General features: G+C 40.0%; 2 protein-coding genes across 3 annotated transcripts; one reads left to right on the top strand and one right to left on the bottom strand.

Annotated features, from left to right (window-relative positions):
- The first annotated feature begins 94 nt into the window (after nt 1–94).
- On the top strand, nt 95–10,440 carry cep78 (centrosomal protein 78). Of its 2 annotated transcripts, none has more exons than XM_084025665.1 (16): nt 95–228; nt 621–889; nt 1,066–1,241; nt 1,545–1,617; nt 1,711–1,814; nt 1,911–2,085; nt 2,209–2,322; nt 2,662–2,726; nt 2,850–2,952; nt 3,748–3,856; nt 3,982–4,024; nt 4,152–4,298; nt 4,412–4,489; nt 5,167–5,348; nt 7,996–8,155; nt 9,255–10,440. In XM_084025665.1, exons 2-16 carry the CDS (start codon nt 628–630, stop codon nt 9,849–9,851), a joined length of 2,388 nt encoding a protein of 795 aa, XP_083881791.1. In that variant the 5' UTR covers nt 95–228; nt 621–627; the 3' UTR covers nt 9,852–10,440. The 2 variants fall into 2 exon arrangements, with proteins under 2 accessions (XP_083881791.1, XP_083881790.1); XM_084025664.1 differs by having other exon boundaries at nt 7,996–8,161.
- Nucleotides 10,441–13,437: 2,997 nt separating this feature from the next.
- Nucleotides 13,438–18,954, bottom strand: cdo1 (cysteine dioxygenase, type I). Its single transcript, XM_084025612.1, has 5 exons — nt 18,703–18,954; nt 17,514–17,591; nt 16,806–16,963; nt 15,557–15,726; nt 13,438–14,433 (listed from the first exon to the last, which is right to left on the bottom strand). The coding sequence occupies exons 1-5, from the start codon at nt 18,870–18,872 to the stop codon at nt 14,407–14,409; spliced, it is 603 nt and encodes a 200-aa protein (XP_083881738.1). The 5' UTR covers nt 18,873–18,954; the 3' UTR covers nt 13,438–14,406.
- Nucleotides 18,955–20,932: the final 1,978 nt, after the last annotated feature.

Below are 20,932 nucleotides of genomic sequence, written 5' to 3'. Positions count from 1 at the left end.
ATACTGCGCATGCATTGTGCAAATATGTGTGTGTGTGTGGAAATACCGGTAGGTGGCAGTAGGGATCTTGATGGACTCACATAGACCACGGTGAGGAAGAGAGGCTTCACTGAAGCAACAGCGCCACTTTCAAGCGCTTCGTTAACAATAACACAAGTCGTCCGACAGTGACAAGCGCAACCGAGGAAACGGTGCCACGACAGAAGAGCCGCCAGTCACATGTGGAAGGTGTGTTGGATGGTGTTAGTTAGATTAAATGTTATTTAAAAATATATATGAAAGTACAGCTTAAACACGACTGCTTACGGTTCGTTAGCAGCACTAGAGTCTGCCCCTCCTTCACTACCAACGGTTGCTAGGAGCTTAGCTTGCTAACGCCACTAGCTTAGCTACAGCAGACGATTTAAACTTAGTTTAAAGGTTGACTAGTTCAATCTTTCAACTATCTTTCATGTGGCTGTACGGTTTAACGTTGACGTGGCAGAATACTGGCGATTCTAATCAAGTTTTAATACAGTTTTCCCTTCAGTACCAGGGGAGTCGATAAGGTGTCCTGCCATTATTAACCTTGAATTATTCTGACTTTGCAATATTACTTCATGAAAATATTTTGTTTCTAGGTCAAAGATGGTTCAAGACAATGCTCACATTCGGCAGCGGGGTGCCCAGGACTTTATGGCATACTATGACTTTGCCTGTGCCAGACAGGAGTCAATCCCTCTCCCTGCTGTTAAGATGAACCTTGACAAAGGGATGCTGGACTTTCATGGAGACAGGGTCAAACTCACAGACTGGCCACCCATTCTCAGCTCCATATGCATCAACAAACGCCTGCACCACATTGCAATAAGTAGCACATACCAAGCTAGTCTGGCTTCTGGAGACACAGGTAAGACAGTAAATAAACCTGGTACATCAAGTAAGAGTGAGGAGGGGAGGGGGATACAGAAACGTATCCCCGCTTATTGAAAGAAGTACAGGATACGTTAAATGTGAAACTTCTCCATTGAAAATCGAATAACTTACTGATTTTTCATATAACAACAATATCACCACCAATTTCAGATAGAAGGTACTGTAAGTCTAGCTTCAGGAAGAGGATCCCAGCCATTCGCTCTAAGGACATGACATTTAAGTTGTGCAAGGCCCTGAGAGAGTGTCTGACTGTCTCTCCCAACCTCAAGACTCTGCAGCTTAATGGACTTCCACTGAGAGAGAGGGACCTTGTCACCCTGACTAAGGTAAAAATAATAATAATAATAATAATAATAACCTGAAAATATTATTTGCAATGTAATTGTTTGTTTACTTATTTAGAGAGACTGGCACAAATCATAAGTTAATTAGCATTTCTTAACACTTTTCTCTTCACTCTAATACTGGGGGCAGCTTCTGAGCCATTAGTGTTGAGAAATAACCCTGTTTGCTGTATACACTGTGATGGATAATTCCATGCGTGGGGCAAAACTGTGTGAATATTTCTATTATATTTTTTATCAATTTTGGTAAAAACGAAAACTGTTTTTTTGTTGTTGTTTTTTCAGGGTTTTTCAAAAAGTGTTTCCTTGGAAAACCTATCTTTGGCTAACTGTCCTATCTCTGATGAGGGTTTAGAGAGTATGTATATTCACAGCATTATTCCTTTATTTGTTCTAAAAGCCTTCACAGGATTGTACTGTATGTGAGCATGTTTTCCTTTTCATGTTTCAGTTATTTGCCAAAGTGTGAAGTATTCCACAAGCATCAGGATGGTAGATTTTACTGGATGCAATCTCACCTGGAGAGGGGCAGAGCATATGGCCAACATCATCAAAGTACCTACCATACTATTTTGAATGTGTTTTGGACTATCTACTGTGGTTTATTATTACTAATCATTAATGGTAATCTCCAACCCTATTTTTTCTCAGCATCAGGGAATGCAGAGGCACGGTACAGCATGGGCAGAGTCTCTGAGGTATCGACAGCCACATTTTGAGGGAATGGGAGGTCTCCGCCGTGTCACCCTGAACTGTAACACTTTGATTGGGGACCGGGGTGCTGCTGCTCTTGCTCGTGAACTGGCAGAGGACCTCTGGGTTAAAGGTTAGTAGTATGTGTGGGTTTGAAATAAATGAAATGTGACCAAGAAGTTTTTCGTTGCTGTTTTCCTTTTTTTAAGGAATTTTGCTCAGGTTTTCTGTTTCTGTTTTGTGATTTGTTGAACAGCTGTGGACCTACAGAGGTGTGGTCTGTCCAACGAAGGAGCTCGTCGTTTGCTGGAATCCTTGAAAACGAATTCTGCTCTTTGTGTACTGGATATTCGCAGTAACCCTTTAATTGGTAAGAAGCTACCTTAATCACATTTGAATCATTTTCTTGGATCCTTGGCCAATATGATTAATTATTGGTGTGTTCTTTGTTTCACACAGCACTATTGTATTGTGGGTGTAATAATCATTGCAGCCGCTAGGCGTTGCTAGTGCACTGTTAGATTTTTATTTAGCCATGTGCCCTAATTCCCTGCTAATTCTGACCCAGTTTTGAGTAGTGTTTTCATACTAGAAAAATGCATAATTGCTCCATGAAACTGTAATTGTTCTTAAAAATCTCTGCAAACCAATAAAATGCAATAAAAAATTTCTGGATAAATATTGTTCCTGTGATTTTTTTCCTTCACAGACAAGGTCCTAATTAAAACTATCCTAGAAAAAGTACTGATGAATGCTGATGGAAAGTCTTCAGAGGTGAGTGTGTGGTGCTAATGTCATCATTCAAAGGCTAAATGAATGAGCGGTGTATTTGCATGCTTGTTTGATGTGTTACAATCTTGTGCCCATGGCTTGTGTCTTCCTTGTGTTTTACTGCAGTACGGCTGGATCAAGCCTGCAGCCTCAGAGCCACAGAGAGCTTCTGCTCCAAAGAGGCGCACACTACCAAGTACAATCAGAGGGAAAACTGCATTTAGGATAGGTATATGTATACATATTTTCTGATTTCTCACAAAGTTACATTATAATCCATGCTTTATCATCCATTTTATTCTAAATGGGACCACAAAATGGGCATCCTGCTGTTTTGAAGAAGACTTGAAACTATGCATTTGAGACCAAAAACTAATGTTTAGAATGGTTACTGAGATCAAAATTGTGTGAGAAGAAGGGTCATTTTCATAGACTTGCATGCAATCAGACCTCTTTTTGCAACCAGAGGAGTTGCCCCCGATGGCCAGTAGAGAGAATGCAAATTTAAGGCACTTCCGCCTTGGCTACTTTGGTATTTATTTAGGCATAGTTGAAATGCTTGTCCACAAATCACCAGACTGTGCAAAATTGTGCAAAACGTTCAGTGTGGGATCTCTTTGAGTCTGTTTGAGATAGTGTATTATCTCATTCTCATGTTGTCTTTCTTTTGACTTCTCACCTTTTTTGGCTTTTAAGTTATCTGGAGACATGGTAAGAACTTTATTCAGTTCAGTTGTTACTCTAGACAACTCTGCTGATGGATGCAAAAAAAAAAGACTTATACAGTAACTAAAATGATTTTTAGCTGGACTCTTCAGCCTTCATTCTAATTTTCCTGTGATGTTTAGAACCTGCTTTTTTAGCACCTCATGGATCCACATGGTGTACCACTCCCTTACTACCGGAGTCTGTGTGTCCACAAAAACAGCCCAATAGACAATGCTCCCAGAAAACAACCCACTGTGGCTAATAGCTATCTGTTGGTGAGTTTCCAGTTCATTACATGTCTTTCTTTCTCACACAGCCGCTCATAAAGGAACATCTCCTGCAGGACGGAGTTCAGGCGTTGCTCAGAAACATCCCAGCTCTGGTTATGTACCTTGGCGTGCTGCTGCACGAGCTGAACGCCAGAGGTGCAGAGATCTTGGCAAACCACTTTATTTTTCTTAAGAAAGACACTGTATTCCATTTATATACATTAGACATCCTATCAATGAATCAAAGACTAATGTTATTTTGATGGATGCCTTTGTTGCAGAGGTATGCCTCCTGGAGTTTGTGTGATGGATCAAAGCTTTCAGGTGAGTTTCCTTTATTGTATGTCCAGTGTATTCCTGCAAATATGACTAAAATAAAAATGTCCCTGTCAAGGATAGTCAAACTGTACTGTACTTTTCATCATCTGCTGAAATGCATGTTTTTCATTAGGGTGCAGCTACTGTGAAGGTTACTGTGGAGTCGGATTCAGAGGAAGAAGAGGAGGAAGAGGAAGAAGCGGTGGTGGAAGTGGAGCAGACACCATCTTCTCTTAGTCTTCAGGACAGGATCACTGGACGGAAGTTTGAACATATGCAGGTTTGTCACATCAGGCTGATTACCAACCTGGAATTTTCTGTAAGATTTTCAGACTTAATCAGTTACATTTGAAGTTACATTTGTGTGTCTGTGTGTGCGTGCATGCCCTGCAGATGCAGCTAAAAGAGTGTCGTCTGAGGCTGGCAGAGGAGCGCAGAGCCAGATTGAAAGCTGAGTCAAGGCTCATGGAGGTAAGGATAATCACAAAAATGCTAACAAACACCTCTCACAAGTTTACCCTGCCTTTGTCCACTGTAAGCTTGGATCCCCCCCCCCCCAAGTTATGCCAGTTATTTAATTTTCCTCTGCTTTCCTCTAACACTTTTCTGTGCAGCAGTGACCAGTTTGCATTTTCCTGCAGTTTGTGGACATTGTTATAACAGGGTCTTTGTTCTATGCGAACCGTATATACAGCAGGGAAAATAAGTATTGACTGTTAACATTTTTCTCAGTAAATATATTTATGATGGGGTTATTGACATTAAATTGTCACCAGATGTCGGTTACAACCTAAGGAATCCACACATACAAAGAAATCAAAACATATATGTCCATAAATTAGGTTATGTCTAATAAAGTAGAATGACACAGAGAAAAAGTATTAAGTAGCTATTTATTTGTTGTTAGTATTACATTGGTGTTTTACAAATTACAGTATTATTGTTTGTTTGTTTATTCATTTTGCTAATTCAGATTGTATTTTTTTACCAGCACAAGAGCGGCAGCAGGAGCCATCCTTTGTTCTTTTGTTAGCTTGCTTGTTGTTTTTGTAAAATAGACCATGAAAAAAATGTTGTCATACAAATGGTCACTATGATATTCATATAAAGGGATCCTTTTTTTCTGTTTTCTGTTCATTTCTATTCAGTATGAACTGGAGAATGCTCGTCTTCGTGACACCAACCTCACCCTGTCAGAGGCGCTTGCTGCCACTGGTTCTGCGTCAGGACCACCTACTCTTGGTGATCTTGAAGATGAAGCCGTCCTTGAGAGCATCGAGAGCTCATTTACCAAGTTCCATGCTTTCCTGGATCTCCTCAAGGATGCTGGGTGGGTTTTTTAAAAACCGTCCGGAGCAATATTTCTCTTAGACTTAGAATGTTCCGATTTTGTTCTGGTTCTAGCTGGTGTAACCCTAGAACGTGCCTTTATTTAATTGTAGAACTTTCGGTTTCATTCTACATCACTGGTCATTGTGTTTTTCCACTGTGTGATCTCTTACATGCCCAGTTGCACACAATGTAGTTTGGATTTCCATCACACTGGGTTGCATGCACAATCAGAAGTCAAAGTGAAACAGTAAATAATACTTTTTGTGTATTCTGTAAGAAGTTAAGGACGATATTATTATATAATAATATGTATTAATATATGTTTTAATCATTTGCTTGGGAAACAGTCGGTTGGTCTTATAGAACTTGATAGAGTTCACTTTAATGATGACTCTAATGACTATTAATTAGTTAACAACCAATCAATATCATTTTGATAAATCAATCTCATTTCCTTAGATCGGAGCTCTTGAAATAGGGATCTGCACGGACAACAACGTTATAATATAGGGTTATTTATTGACTAACTAAGGATTAAACAAAAAGAATTCCATCCTACTCTGATGGAACCGTTGGTCATTTATTAAGTTCAGGTGTCATAAAACCGGTTCAGCAAAGGGTGAGAATGGTCGAAGGATTTGTGGAGTCTAACTTTTAGACAGTTTAACGACTTTGTTTTGCAAAGTCTTTTCCAGAGAGGAGGGAAAAGGCCCCCTTCTTAGCACAACTCTCTGTCCATGAATTAAATATTTTCACTTTAAGTCCTTTAATAAAATTCGTCCTGATAGTTGAGAAATCAAAGGAACTGTCATTCCTACAATTCATAGAGTTGAAAAAGACATCCTCCCATGTGAGTGAGGGTAAATGGCAAAAGGTTGGGCTCCTTTTCTTGTAAACTGTCTTTTTACCATAGACGTGGTGTTAGATTTTGGTTTCGCTCTGAGATGCCCTTTAATAACAAAAGTCTGTTTATTCTGGTCCTGTTGGCTTCCTCTATTTGGAAACCTGATACTGAGCCAAGTCCAAAAGAGAGTTTCATTCTGACAGAACCACCAGCTTTCTTTGGATCTTTTATTCGTATTCATCCATGCTGGTAATAGTCATGGCTGAAGGCATCGGTTTTAGGTTTTATGTTCCGTCTAGGTTGTTCTTATGAACGTGATACCTCAGTAGGGAATTTCTTCAAACTTGGCACATGCCTGGGCAGTGGACTTCTGTGCTAAGTTTGAAGCCAAGGATGAACTGGTTTCGGAGGTCAAAGGTCAAGGTCATTGTGATCTCACTTCTATTCTGACGTTCAGCAGATTAATTCAACCACCGAACAAAGTGTATTTAGTCTGAGGAGGAGCGACAGGGTGGATCCGACAAACACAGAGCAGCACCCCGAGCAGCAATCTTACTGCATCTGGCTCGTTCTTTCTCCCGGTGCCAACAAAGTCAGCTTATACCCTCAAATTATAATTTAACTTTGCAGCAAAGTGTTAAAGTAAGCTTTGTAGCTAATTGCGTTGGTAGCATGGTAACAACGGCAGCAAAGTCAAGGCAACTTTATGGTAGCAACCTGTTAATCACAAGGTAGACACACCCTAAAACATACTATGTTTATTGTATATTTTACCCTTAATGGACCATGATTTACAAAATTACATTATGCTGTTTTGAAGAGAACTTTACAGTATTAACTTGAGACTTTGTTGAGACCATAAATGAATGTTTACTGAGATAATAAATCAAGTGAGAAGTCATTTTCACATAGATTTCATGCAATGAGACTTTGTTTTGCAACCAGCGTAGTCACCCCCTAATGGCCAACAATGAAAATGCAAGTTTAAGGCATTAAGCTAAACTCAAGGATGAACTGATTAGATTTTGGTAATCTAAGGTCAAAGGTCACCATTGCTTCATAAAACATATGTTTTGGCCATAGCTCAAGACTTCTTGTGCTAATTATTAAAATCTCTTAACATTATGAAGTGATGACATTTCGGACTGACACGGATGTAAACTGCAAAACCTACAACAGCGAGGCATTCTAATTTGTCATAATTTCCTTATCTACTTTTGATTTCAATGCATTTTTTGGATCACTTGCCTTCATTCAACATGGACCATATCTTGCTTTGCTGCCATTTTAGTTACCTGTACTATTTACTTTGCATCAACTGTTCTCATTCACAACTCATTTGTTCCTCGTGTTCCATGCTATTTTATCTTTTTACCAACTCAGCAAAATCAAGCTAATATCCTTGCAGTCCTGCCATTCACTCTGCAGCCCTTTATACTCTATTGTTACCATGTTATGACTCGTTATTGAAAACATGTTACAGGAAAAATGTGTATTAGTATAATATTTGTTTATAATACTGGAATATTACTGTATTTGGAAGCCATGAGAGCAAAGACGTTTGTTAATATAGTTGACATTCAATCCTTTCACCAGCCGTTTTTAATCTTAATGGATGTGGCATCTCCTTTTCATTTGATTTACATTTGCTATGGGAAAAGGTAACATCTATCATTTGTTAACTTTGACCAATTCAGTAACTCAGGTTGTTTCCGCATTAATTTCAGTATTGCATGAATGATATGTGTGTGCCCTTTACTTTAACTTTAATTGATTTCATTGCTTTTTTTTTTCTCCTTAGTCTCGGTCAGCTCGCTTCAATGGCTGGAATTGACAAGTCAGATTTCCAACCTTTGGGAAGACCTCAGCTCTCCTCTACAGTAGGACCATGTTTGGATGCAGCATCACTGGCCAGAGGGGAGTGTCGTGATGTACGGCCAGTGGCCGATGCGTCATCTTTGGTAATGGTATGCCGGGCGATGGTTGGGAAACATCTGCAAGTGCCATGTGATGATGTTATACTTTTACTTTCATTATTGCATTTAGTGTGTGTGTGTGTATGTATGTGTGTGTATATATACACTCACCGGCCACTTTATTAGGTACACCTTGCTAGTACCGGGTTGGACCCCCTTTTGCCTTCAGAACTGCCTTAATCCTTCGTGGCATAGGTTCAACAAGGTACTGGAAACATTCCTCAGAGAGTTTGGTCCATATTGACATGATAGCATCACGCAGTTGCTGCCGATTTGTCGGCTGCACATCCATGATGCGAATCTCCCGTTCCACCCCATCCCAAAGGTGCTCTATTGGATTGAGATATGGTGACTGTGGAGGCCATTTGAGTACAGTGAACTCATTGTCATGTTCAAGAAACCAGTCTGAGATGATTCACGCTTTATGACATGGCGCGTTATCCTGCTGGAAGTAGCCATCAGAAGATGGGTACACTGTGGTCATAAAGGGAGGGACATGGTCAGCAACAATACTCAGGTTGGCTGTGGTGTTGACACTATGCTCAATTGGTACTAATGGGCCCAAAGTGTGCCAAGAAAATATCCCCCACACCGTCACACCACCACCTGAACCGTTGATACAAGGCAGGATGGATGCATGCTTTCATGTTGTTGATGCCAAATTCTGACCCTACCATCCGAATGTCGCAGCAGAAATCGAGACTCATCAGACCAGGCAACGTTTTTCCAATCTTCTATTGTCAATTTTGGTGAGCCAGTAGATCAGCAGTTTCTGAAATACTCAGACAAGCCCGCCTGGCACCAACAACCATGCCACGTTCAAAGTCACTTAAATCACCTTTCTTCCCCATTCTGATGCTCGGTTTGAACTGCAGCAGATCGTCTTGACCATGTCTTCATGCCTAAATGCATTGAGTTGCTGCCATGTGATTGGCTGATTAGAAATTTGCGTTAACGAGCAGTTGGACAGGTGTACCTAATAAAGTGGCCGGTGAGTGTATATATACCATTCCATATAAAGGTTAATTTAATAATTTTTCTGTTACTTCAGTTTTCTAATTAAACGTCTAATTTCTGTCTTAAGGTAGGTCCCATCCTGCCTGATCCCCCTGTTAGACCGGCTGACAACACCACTCCTGGATCTCTGTCCTCTATGAGGGAGGTTTTGCGTGAAGACAGGCTACTAGATGTGACCTTCAATCAGCCAGGACCTGCAGGAGGCTCTGTTGTAGGTGGAGAAGAGGAACTAGATAAGTATTCAAAGCCTGATACCCAGCATGACTCAGGTTCTGAGCACAGTGTCTGTAGCCAAAAGTCCTTTGATAGGGTTTCCTTTAGTAAAACCTTTCAGACTCAGTCAAGCCACCACAAGAGCAACAACAGCAACTCTCACAGAAGCAACGGCTCCCATGGATACAGCTTCAACAACAGCTATGCCGACAGTCATTGTTCTCGTAGCAACGGGTCTCATGGTGGATCGTCTGTAAGGTCGAGTGTTAGTGAGATTATCAGTGACAAGGCAGAGTCTGTGGGATCAGAAGGGTCAAGGAACAGGGTAAAGGGAAGGTTAGTGACAGTAGGTCAGTCAGGGTATGAGAGGAAAGCCTATCTTGGGAGGGTGACTCTGGAGCAGTTCAGGTCTCTCAGCGGACTGGGAGGGCAGTCAGATGATGAAATATGAAAAGCTCTGCCTCTTACTGTTACCACTCATGTGCAATGTAGATTTTTACATTTCTGCTTTTAGATTTATTTTTAAATCTTTTGAAGAAGCAAGGCCAGAAGTGGTAGAATGAGAAGTCAATTAAACTTCTTGTAACATTGAAGCCAAAGCGACGATAGTTTAATTTTAGTTACAGATTGAGACATTTGTGTCCAAAAAAATTATATTTTTGTATTTACGTTTTACCTTTTTTTTTGTAGACACATTGTGTATTTTGGAATATGTACAGTAAAACTGTTCTATTGAGTAAAGTGTGATAGTAGATATTTTGGTTTCCAAGCTAACCCCACCCCAATCAGGTCTCAAATCCGCAAATGAAGTTCCTCCTAGTGTGATCCTGTTGCCGGAATGCATCAAACTTCAGGGGACCATACTCATTTCATTGTAGCTTTTATTTAAAAAAGAACTGCTTGTTTCACTTTCTCTTTTATGGCTGTTTTACACAATATTGTTGTATTTTTGTTCATAGACTTCACACTTAAGTGGTATATTCTAAACGATATATTACACATATACTATATATTTTTAAATAAACATGTTACCAAATGTGTTTCTGAGTCTTTAAATTAAATTTCTACCAATCTACTTCAATGTTAAAAAAGGTTAATACGGCGTCATCAAAGTGCGTTATGAAACTGTTTTTTTTATTTGTTTTGTTTTTTTAACCTGTGAATTTCACATTTTGCAGAGATTGAATGAATTTGACACTTTTTGTAGGTCAGCGTGCAAATGGTCAGTTTAGATTTGTCTTGTGGACTGACCTTAAATTTGGCTTGAATCACCATTGTGGAAAAGCCAAAAGCTGCTCAGTATTTAAATGTGGAAGTTATGTGAATATACAAAAATAGTTAATAGACTTAAAAAGCTAAAAGGCCCTGGTGGTGCAGAGTTAGAGCTTTATCACTGATGTAATAAAACAATGGGCTGTCATAATATGTCACATAATGTCGATAGTAAAGCAACATGTACTATTTGCTATATCAGTGAGTTTCACTATCAATGTACAGAGGCCGCTTCGATAAGTAAATCATCAAAGCTCTTCCGTTTCCATGGTGTCCTAGAAGATTCTTTAACACTGGCTTATTGTTATCATCACAGGACAGTCCCAGACTCTACTTTGCACTTGCAATCGCAGCCCCACCAGAAGTGAGGCTTAAGGAAACGTGTGGAAGTTGCTGTCATGTTTTATGATCTCTACCATAACTATAGCTGCTCCACAAATATGGAGACAACTATAGCTGCAGCAAGAAGTCAAGTCAATTGTATTTATATAGTTCAATATCACAAGTCACACATTTGCCTCAGTGGGCTTAACAATCCATATGGTGTTATGACCCGCTCTGATCTTTCCCACCCTTTATTCAGATAAGAGAAAAATCCCCAGAGAAGAGAAAAGAACTGACACGAAACAAAAGAAACATGAAAAGTGACACGCTTCCAAATATTTCAGAACAACAAAGTAGTCCATGTTGCTACTTCATGCCAAGCATCCTCCTATCTGGGCCAACTAGATATCATCCGAGGTCAACGTCTACAGCTGGGAACATTACATGCATTGTTGTTGTTCAAAGGGACCTCATGTGAGTGCATTCAACCAATGTAAGACAACAGGTAGATAGAAATGCAACTTGTGATGGAACATTTACAGCTGCTTAGAAGTATGTCCTGTCCTGTGTGCGCGTATTTAAAAAAAAGCTCTGACTGCATCTGCTCTGTGCGAGTCCCAGTGGCGCCAAATCATCAGTGCATTGAACTGCATGGGCATTGGTCAAATGGCAGCAAATAATTGAAAGGAATAGGTCACTCACACATGACAATTGTATTTGCACTTGTCAGTTGAAACACTGACAACGCATAAATTAGAGTAATACACTCAAAAGGTAGTCAAGGAAAGTTGAAAATGGCTAATGCAATGACTTGATACAAGTCCAACTTTAAAGCATGCGTTACACCTCGAAGAAATGGTGACCGACAAGCCATCTTATAATTGACAACCTCAAATGACTGAGGAAGTAAATGCAGTGGAGCTTTATCACATCACTTGCCATGTGGAAAGTAAAGGGTCCCCTGGTTCCTGTAGGTTGATGTTTGCATACATACGATATCAACATAGTCTAGCTCTAAGAGAAAAGTCTGAAAACGGAAGCTCACTGTCCTGTATTATCATCCATGATGATGAGTCAACACCCAGCAATACTCTTGACACCGGGTTCTTCTTGTTTTTTTGAAAAGGATTAATCATCCGATAGGACGTACCATTATCACAAATTCGACGAGCCAAATTTCAGAATTAATCATGAGATCAAGATAAAAGTCTTCTGGATGAGGACATGGCAATCACGTCCTCTTATAAAACAGGTGACTGGCTGAGGCAATCAAGGCTGTTACATAAGACTGGCTGCAGGCCATCCCATGGTTGACCTGCTACAGAGAAAACCTGAGGAGATGTATTTATCAAAGTCACTTCCCCCAATACACTGTGCGCTATCAGCAAAGCAAATAATGATGAAATGAGACTAATGACGTCTCTTTGTTGTTTGCTGTCTGTTTTTTTGGCCTGAGTGAATGTGAGGCTGGATGTTAAAGTAACGGTCACGAAGAAGGGCCACACAAGTGTTTCCCACTGAGCAATTTGACGTCTAAAATAAGTTTAATAGATGTGTAGACGTCTTTCTGTCTGTAGATTTGGGGTTGAGAACTGAAAGTTTAGTAATCTTTGCCTAGACGTCATTTCAATGTCTTGACTTTTATGCATTTTTCATGCTTTTAAAATATGATCTAAATCTGTACGATCCATAATGGAAAAATTCTTGGTCTATTTGATGGCTTAAGCGCAGAGGAAATGTGTAAAATACGTGAAGTGCTCAGTGGGATGCTTCATTTTGGATAAGTAGATATTCTTGTTGTCAATAGCTGGACTGACTTAATTTCACTGGCTTGTCGTCAATGCAGAATTTTCTTGTCCACATACACCATGTTTTGCAAGCTCATTTCCCCTTTTGTTAAACATATCCAAACATCATAAAGGAAGTATTAAAACTTTGAATTAGCAAAGTCTACTTGTCACTCAGCCATCATGCTTTGATTGGACAAAAGGAAATGGAGTTTTGCACGTACGTGTCTTCGATTCCAACCTTATCTTTGAAATCCTCCACTAAAACAAACAAGCTATGTCACAGTTTGCCAAGGAGATGCCAGTTATCCACAGCCATCAGACGCAATATCTGGTACTGTAATCAGTAATCTATTTTTTGGTAAAGTTAATGGCCAATCAATAGTTGCTTCGTATCAAAGTACAGAGGGGAACGCATGCATTAGTTGCCTTGCCAGGCTGATGCCAGACAGCCTGTTATCTGTTAATAAATTGCTTACATTTACATAATTGCTGTTTCATGTGACAATTAATGAACCATTAAGGGGTTGCCAGTAAGAGCTGTAAGCGTCTCACACCCAGGTCTCCCGAACAACCTCTGTGCGTTTTATGTGCTTGATGCATGTGAGAGGCATAGAATCAACGGCAAGGAATAACACAAAACACAAAATGAAGTTCTGTGAAAGGGTAACGGTGTTTAATGGTGTACATTTATGGCCAGATTTATCATTTCCTGCATCACGGAGAAATCGTTTGCGCATTCGAAGGCGCTATGAAAGTTTGCTATGCTGTAAAGGCTACACACTATATAAATACAGCTACAATTAAAATATGCCAAAAATCCTGAGAAAAGGTATGAGTTGTATCTAAACATGTTGTCTGCTAATAATACAAAACGCTCTCTGGTCAAAACTCGAGTATGACTACATTTAGGAGTAACACAGAAGCTTGCCGATTTTAAACACTCTCTTCCCTCCAATAAATTACAAACCATTTTTGAAAAACAACACAACTCTAAAGCTTTACATTTCTTTTTTTTTTTCCAAATGCACATCTTTTCTTTTTCGTAATTAGAAGTATACAAACAATGTTACAGGTCACAATTTTCAACAGGTGTTAAAACAATTTTGAGTGGTATAAATTGACAGTAAATACAGCTATAAAAGTGCTCCATTGATAACAAAACTGTCGTCCTTTTCTTGAGATATCAAATTTGAACACTATATAGCAATATCCCCCCCCCCCCCTCCCCTTTTTTTTAAACGCTAAAGCTCTGCTCTTTGACAATGGGCCATAACTTTACAAAAGTGTGGTTACACAGGTCGCGGATGGACAGGAATGTTGTTATTGGGGAAAGGGTCTCCTCAGGCCCAGCAAACAAAAGGCAGATTCAATCCATGTCCAAGCCTATTCATGCATTCGTCCTGTGCTCATCAGTATTTGCCAAGCTCACACGGGGCAGCGATAAAGCCATTCTAATTACTGGGGTTGTCCTTTTGAACCGGCCCGCTCCTGATTTTTTAAAATGGGTTGCTTAGTCATAATAGGTCCACATTTCGCTCCCCCCAGCAGTTTCCCTTGAATCAATTTCACAACATTGTCATTTAAAAAAAATGCATCTTCATCATCCTCCTTTGGTGACCATTAGTTGTTCTCTTGTGAGACTGTCTCCTGAGGAAAAGAGTGGAAAACAGCAAGTTAGACTGCGGGTGTCACATTATTCGACACAGAATTATAAATATTCCATTTCCTTTTAGTAAGTGCTACCCAAAAGATGAAACGGCATTATTCAAATTCAGGTTGCTTGTTTAGACTTGAGTTTCCCAATGTAGTACCGCACCTAATTGGTCATCCATCCCCGAAAAACAACAACCTCTGACCACAACAACAGCCGAGAGGCTCGGGCCATGCAGCGAGACAAGTTCGTTGTGTGCTCGCGCTTACGTACTTCTACTATCTTATCTCCTCTGTTTGGTGTTGCAATCTAATGCACTAACTTCACAGTGTTATTGTCAAGGTGCTTATACAACGTGTAGATTTCAGATAAGGCCACTGTAAGTGACAGCGGTCTTACAGTGTCGGTGCTCTTGTTTTGCATCTTGTGTGTAATTTTCACTCGTCTGTCATTTATTTTACTACGTGCAGGATTGCAATTTTAAACGGAACAGTATACCCCAGGCGTTAATTGGGCTTAATTCTTTCCCCTGAACATAAAAAATGGTTCTTTTTTTTTACTTGCTAAAGCAGTATTTTTGTTGGAACAGCAGTAAGTGAAAACATAATGGATAACATATGGAAACGTTCTATTAAATCCCTGACTCTCGAAGGGGTGCTGCTTTAATTGTTATATTCTTTGCTTAATGAAAGTAACAAGACACAATAAAAACCTCCCACTTCCTGCACATAAGGCAGGGCTGAGATAGTGTATGTTCATTTAACTGTTGCAGCCTGTGTGTGTGTGTATGTTTGTGTGCGTGGGTGTGTGTGTGTGTGTGTGTGTGTATGTTTGTGTGTGTGTGTGTGTGTGTGTGTGTGTGTGTGTGTGTGTGTGTGTGTGTGTGTGTGTGTGTGTGTGTGTGTGGTGGTTTTTCCACGCTAAGACTATAATTAAAATGTTTTTTTGACTGTGCATATTGTCATTATATCACATATCTCTGGGTTTAACTTCCCACATCTCAAAACTTCCACCTGCAGAATTTGACTTTCTGAGGTTTGGGTCTTCAGAGACCAAGAAATACTAAAGTTTGTCTGTTTGTATGTAGGTATTAAAGCCATTAAAAAAAAAGTCCCTTACAAATGGAGTCCTCTCTCCGTATTTGCTCCAGAAGGTCATCTTGACGGTGTTCCTGTGCCCCGTCCGCTGGTCAAAGGTCTGGCAGGTCTGGAAAGGGGGACTGTAGAGGTGCAAACTGGCTGCGCACTCTGTGTGGCTGCCATTTTCCACACGATGCAGGCCCAGGGAGTCTGAAAAACGCACACGTGATTGATAAAAACCTACATGCGTGTTTGCCAGTGGAATACTGTGAAATGGGACTCAGGCATTTCCTGGCAGTGAAACCAAACATTGCACCAAGGCTCTGATGGCTTTGGGGAAATACTACGTCAGCAGAGATTTAGGGTGAGACCTGAATACCACTCATTGTCAAGTTTGGAAATTACTGTTTTAGCTCTTGTGAGACCGGTGATGTCACTGCAGAGGTTGGAAGCGTCAGTGGCTTTGACTCCCCGTCTGTTTCACAGATATTACATATCTCATGTGGGACAGAACATGTAGCGAATGTTTCCTCTCTTGTACTGGACACGGCATACTAATGTGAGAGCTTCACTGTATAGAGTGCAATAGGACGTGTTTGCACGTCCAGTTCACTCGACTCAATATCAGGAGGGTTTTTGGAATGGGTTTTTGTTAGATGCCTGAAATAAGATCTGTGGTGTTTTATTTTTTAATTTTGTTCTCTGATGGAAAATACGTCAGTTAATACCCCTCCTGTCAAAGCTTCTACATGTCTAAAAAAAGGCACTCATGTGACCGGGTATAGTACGATTATAGCTTCAAAAATCATAAAAATCATTTTGATGGATATCTTTCTGATCAAAATGTGTAAATATCACCTATTTTCTGCACTAATAAAAAAAAATCCTATTGGCTGCCGAAGGAAACCAGCGTGATGCTAACTCCTAAAACCCAGGAATAAGTTATCATTTTTGCACTTCCGGTTCCCTCATCCCAAAGTCAAATGATAATTTTCAAGGGATTTTTGCTTAGCTTGCATGAAATAAGGGGTAAAAAACAAATCCAATGGGGGAAAAAAAAAAAATCTAATTTGTTTTTGCTGAGGTAACCACTGGAAGTAAACACACAGGCTCGTTTCCCAGATATTAGGACTCATTCTGGCACCGCTATGAAGAACCAGTTTCATACCTTGCCTGCTCACAAACAAATAAGGATTCCTTTAGTAGAATTAGCGGGCATTAATGCTGAAGAAGGGTGAACTCTAATTAAAAAGGAAAAGAAACAATCAGCACACAGTGTGGTTTCTCACCATTTATGTAAGCAACCTTGTTTTCCTGGAGAATTCTCTGTGACTTCTGGACCATATCTCCTGGTGATTTGTTGTCCGGCCAGTTGAACAGCGTCTCCTTCAGCTGACCCTGCAGCAGCTTCATGAAACAATGGGAGTTCGTGTGGTCGTGGATGCTACTGCAAATCGTAAAGGAGACACACAATCATAGCGTCAGATTAGGTCCTCGTCACGACTCTGGGACCAAAAAGCAACATTAAAAATCTGCCTTCAGCCAGTTTTCAGAAACTTTGGACCATTTCTTCTCATGTTATGACATTCAAATTGATCCTCCAGATGGGCAGACACCAGATCTGTAATATCCATATTATGATAGAATTACAATCTTGTGAGTAATGAGCCATAACAATTGCGTAACGGTTTTAAGCCGCTCTCGTGAATTCAAATATGTAATCAGACAATGAGGGTTATTATATAAAAAAAAGAACCTTAGTGAGACATGCTGGAGATATCATCAAATACCATCTACCTGCTGTCTGAAGAAGAGAACTCTCATATCTCTATCAACTACTAACAATCCCATAATCACTTGAATATGCATTAGTGCAACAAGTAAACTACGGTAGGTTTAAATTTAGCAAAACACAGTTTCACAATATGTTTGCATTGTGTTGAAGTCAAATATTGTCCCGTTAATGATTGTCATGTTTGCACGTGGAAGCATCCCACCTGCCGTGGCCTTCTCCCCAGCACAGAATCATCAGGTTGAACTTCCCGTTGCCCTCATCGACCAAATTCCTTGTGTACCTGCAAAAGAAAGTGGAGACATGGACCAAACCTGTACGAACAAGTGCTGCTTTAACTGTCAATGTAAGGCCTGGTAGTCAAGCATTTTTGGGAGTTTTATTTGATTTTCATTTCTAGGCCTGTGGCTAATTCCAGTTTCCACTCAGTAAACTTATTGTGGGATTATTTAAATAACGCACTTATTGTTCAAAACCCAATCTGTCACCTGCTTGAACATCCAGCTGGACCACAAGGGGGGAGGGGGGTAATTTTTTTGGTCAATTTCATTTCCATACGGATTATGTATTCGCACACGAGAGCCTGCTTGATCTGTAACTATTGTCGATACACGGCACGTGTTTTTTTTTTCTCCTCCTCCGCCTCCGTGCGATTCCGTCAGTCTCTAAATATTCTCGGGGCAGCTGCAGCTCCCTGGTGGACAACAGTCGGGTGTGTGTCCGTTCTCGGTGTTGATTGGTTCGCACGCTCCCCTCCCTCCATTGACCCCTCACTAAAACAAATCAAAACACTGGACCTATTGAATAGACATTTGAATAGAGCAACCATATGTTTGTAGTGAGGAGCTCCACGCTGCAGAGATGAACATTTCGCATTAACATCTTTTTCTCTCTCTATATCGTCTCAATGCATAAGTGGCGTTATACTGCATTCATATGAATTGAGTTTTGTTTTCTCTCTCTCTTGTATTCAAACATGATGTGACGAAAGCTGTTATTTTCATTCAAATGTAACAACGACACGTAAGGAAAAAAATCACAAACGTTGTAAATAACTGGTTGTATGAACTGTATAAATGCATTCAGTAATATGCAACTATAAATAACTTCATTATATTCTCTTTTTTCAAGTTCAATTTGGCTGTCCAGAGCAGGTAGCTTTCTCTTTTTTTTGCAATACATGTAAGAGCAGCAGACATAAAATACAGATAGAAAACATGAAAAATATGATTGCACACTTCTTTTGACTATAGTTCAAACAAAAACAGACTAGGCCAAGGCGATACAGCTACAGAGCAACAGTGCAAAGTGCAGCAGCATCATAAATTAGTTCTATCTGATAAGTGAGTTGCTGTAAAATATCTATAAGTATTAAGCATCCAACTTGTGTTTACCTGTACTGATCGAACTTTGCATATTGCATCCACTCCTGAGGATTGCTCTCATATGCTTCCATTATATCTTGGACCTCGTCAACATTGATGCAGTCGCTTTCGAAGATTTTGTGCAGGGTTTTTATCAGGTCATCCAGAGTTTCTGGCTTCACCACCTCGGTGTGCTCCATCTCTCTGCGACGCGTTGTTTAGATTTTTTCCTCCAGATATTTATCTTCAGTTTAAATAAAAACAGGTTTCTCTGCCCAACTCCTCGCCGCCGTTTACTTTTTATAGGCTAGCGCCGCAATTTGGAGGCGAGCTGGTGTTGGACTGTACCATTATGGGAAAAAGGTGGACGCCCACAGCACACAGTCATATTTGAATGCATGTTCTTATGAGCGGATGTGTAAATGCACAAAAAAACAAGTAAGTACAATAAGATCACGCTCACTCCATAAAAATATGTATATAAGATTTTTTTTTTATTAATTTGAGTGCTTTCTTCCCAAAAAAGAAATCACAAATAAAAGCAGTCTTCTCACACATTAAAAACTTGGACTGCTCCTCTTTCAGCCCAATTCACCACGTTGTCACAAACGCAACCACCCCCTCCCCTCTCTCTCTCTCTCTCTCTCTCTCTCCCTCTCTCTCACTGAGGCATTTCTCCAACAATAGATGACCAGCCTCGTTTTTTGGACACTCTCCCCAGAAACTCAGTCATGAACACGCGAGCCAAAGGTGCGCGCAGATAAGAGGCTCACAAAATAAGTGGGGGTGGAAGAGAAATGGTTGACTGGTATCAAGGGAAGCCACGGGACAATGGGGCTGTGATCCATTAACATCCCAGACGCATACTGACTGACCAGACATGCAGGTGCAGATGTGAGTGGAAGGTTCTTGGAACACCAGACATGGAAGACATATTAGAATTTTTTTTTTAAAAAGTAGAAGGGTAGCCTATTATCAGTTTAATATAAGAAGACAAAAGTGTCAAAACAGTCATATACTCAAGTAGAAGTATGGATACTTGCATTTAAAGAACTGTTTCAACTTATTTACTCAAGTAAATGTGAAAAAGTACAGGCTGTCAGGCTCTGAATTGTATTCAAAGTATAAAGTAAAAAGTATCCCTATGAAGGACATTTTTTTTTTTTGCAAGGATAACTGAATATCACGTCATATTAATAGGAAAAGGAAAATAGACAATCCCCCTCAAATGCATTAAAACTATAGAAAAAGTGCATACATTTGTAATGTGTAAAAAGTGTCCAGAAAAATAAAAAATCAAGTAAAGTAGATACCTGAGAATTCTACTTAAGTACAGTAAAGAAGTATTTGTACTTAGTTTCCCCACCTTATATATAACAGCCTCAGCTCACTGATTTCAAATCAGTAAACAATAGAAGACAGACTGAGCCTTTTACATGTGTGCATCTCTGTGTGTGCATGATCAAAATAATACAAAATAAATAACTACAAGATAGAGTTGTGTACAAAATCACACACGGACAGACAGTCAGATACAAGAAAAGATGCTCCTGTCCATGTTCTTGATGTCATATCCAGCATCCGGTTATCAGCACATCCTTGTATGTCACACTTCACGGTGCTCCACCCGTTCCACCAGAGAAAATAAGAAGACTCGTGAAGGAATACAACATGTAAGTAGAAGTGTACGCAGTGTACATAGTTATTTAGGCAGGATTTTTTCTGTGCATACTGTTGTGCAGAAGTTTCATAGTAATAACATATCAAATATCACTGCAAATGTCAGAGGGCTCAGTTGCAACTTTGCTCAAGGACACTTTCCTGTTTGTTCCAGAACAGCATACTTTCACATTTGTTTCCCACCCAGAAATAGATATGTTTTATATTGTCTGTAGTGGTTACCACAGGTTAGGATCCAAACCACAGTGGAAACTCAACTTGAGGAAAATCCTCCCTAACCGAGGAAGATAATCAGCCCCTCCTGATTACAGACAGCATGGCGAGAGAGTGTTCTTTGCATCAGAGGATAGCAAGTTTAATCATTCTGAACTGCCACATCACCAATACCAGATGCATTGAAGCTCCACCTTGTGGCTAAAACAAAAAACAACTGTACCCTGCTCTACCAGTCATAAGGGACATTAAACTGATGCTATTTTAGGACAGTGGGCTTAAATATATGAATTGACTTGGTGTTGTTAATCTTTTCAAAGCATACTATAACTTTAATATGACATTTGTGTAGCAGAAAAATGAGCGA

Source organism: Eutrigla gurnardus (assembly GCF_963514095.1).
Source record: "Eutrigla gurnardus genome assembly, chromosome: 13".
NCBI lineage: Eukaryota > Metazoa > Chordata > Actinopteri > Perciformes > Triglidae > Eutrigla > Eutrigla gurnardus.
This window is presented reverse-complemented; position numbering and strand designations above follow the sequence as displayed.

What these genes read in the sequence shown, in the direction of transcription:
- cep78 (XM_084025664.1), top strand. Translation starts at nt 628, where the DNA reads ATGGTTCAAGACAATGCTCACATTCGGCAGCGGGGTGCCCAGGACTTT. An exon ending in ACCTTGTCACCCTGACTAAG is followed by an intron (nt 1,242 to 1,544) that starts GTAAAAATAATA and finishes TTGTTTTTTCAG; the next exon opens with GGTTTTTCAAAAAGTGTTTC. An exon ending in GAAAACTGCATTTAGGATAG is followed by an intron (nt 2,953 to 3,747) that starts GTATATGTATAC and finishes TTTCTCACACAG; the next exon opens with CCGCTCATAAAGGAACATCT.
- cdo1 (XM_084025612.1), bottom strand. Translation starts at nt 18,872, where the DNA reads ATGGAGCACACCGAGGTGGTGAAGCCAGAAACTCTGGATGACCTGATA. An exon ending in TGGGGAGAAGGCCACGGCAG is followed by an intron (nt 16,964 to 17,513) that starts GTGGGATGCTTC and finishes TACGATTTGCAG; the next exon opens with TAGCATCCACGACCACACGA. An exon ending in CAAGGTTGCTTACATAAATG is followed by an intron (nt 15,727 to 16,805) that starts GTGAGAAACCAC and finishes TGCGTTTTTCAG; the next exon opens with ACTCCCTGGGCCTGCATCGT.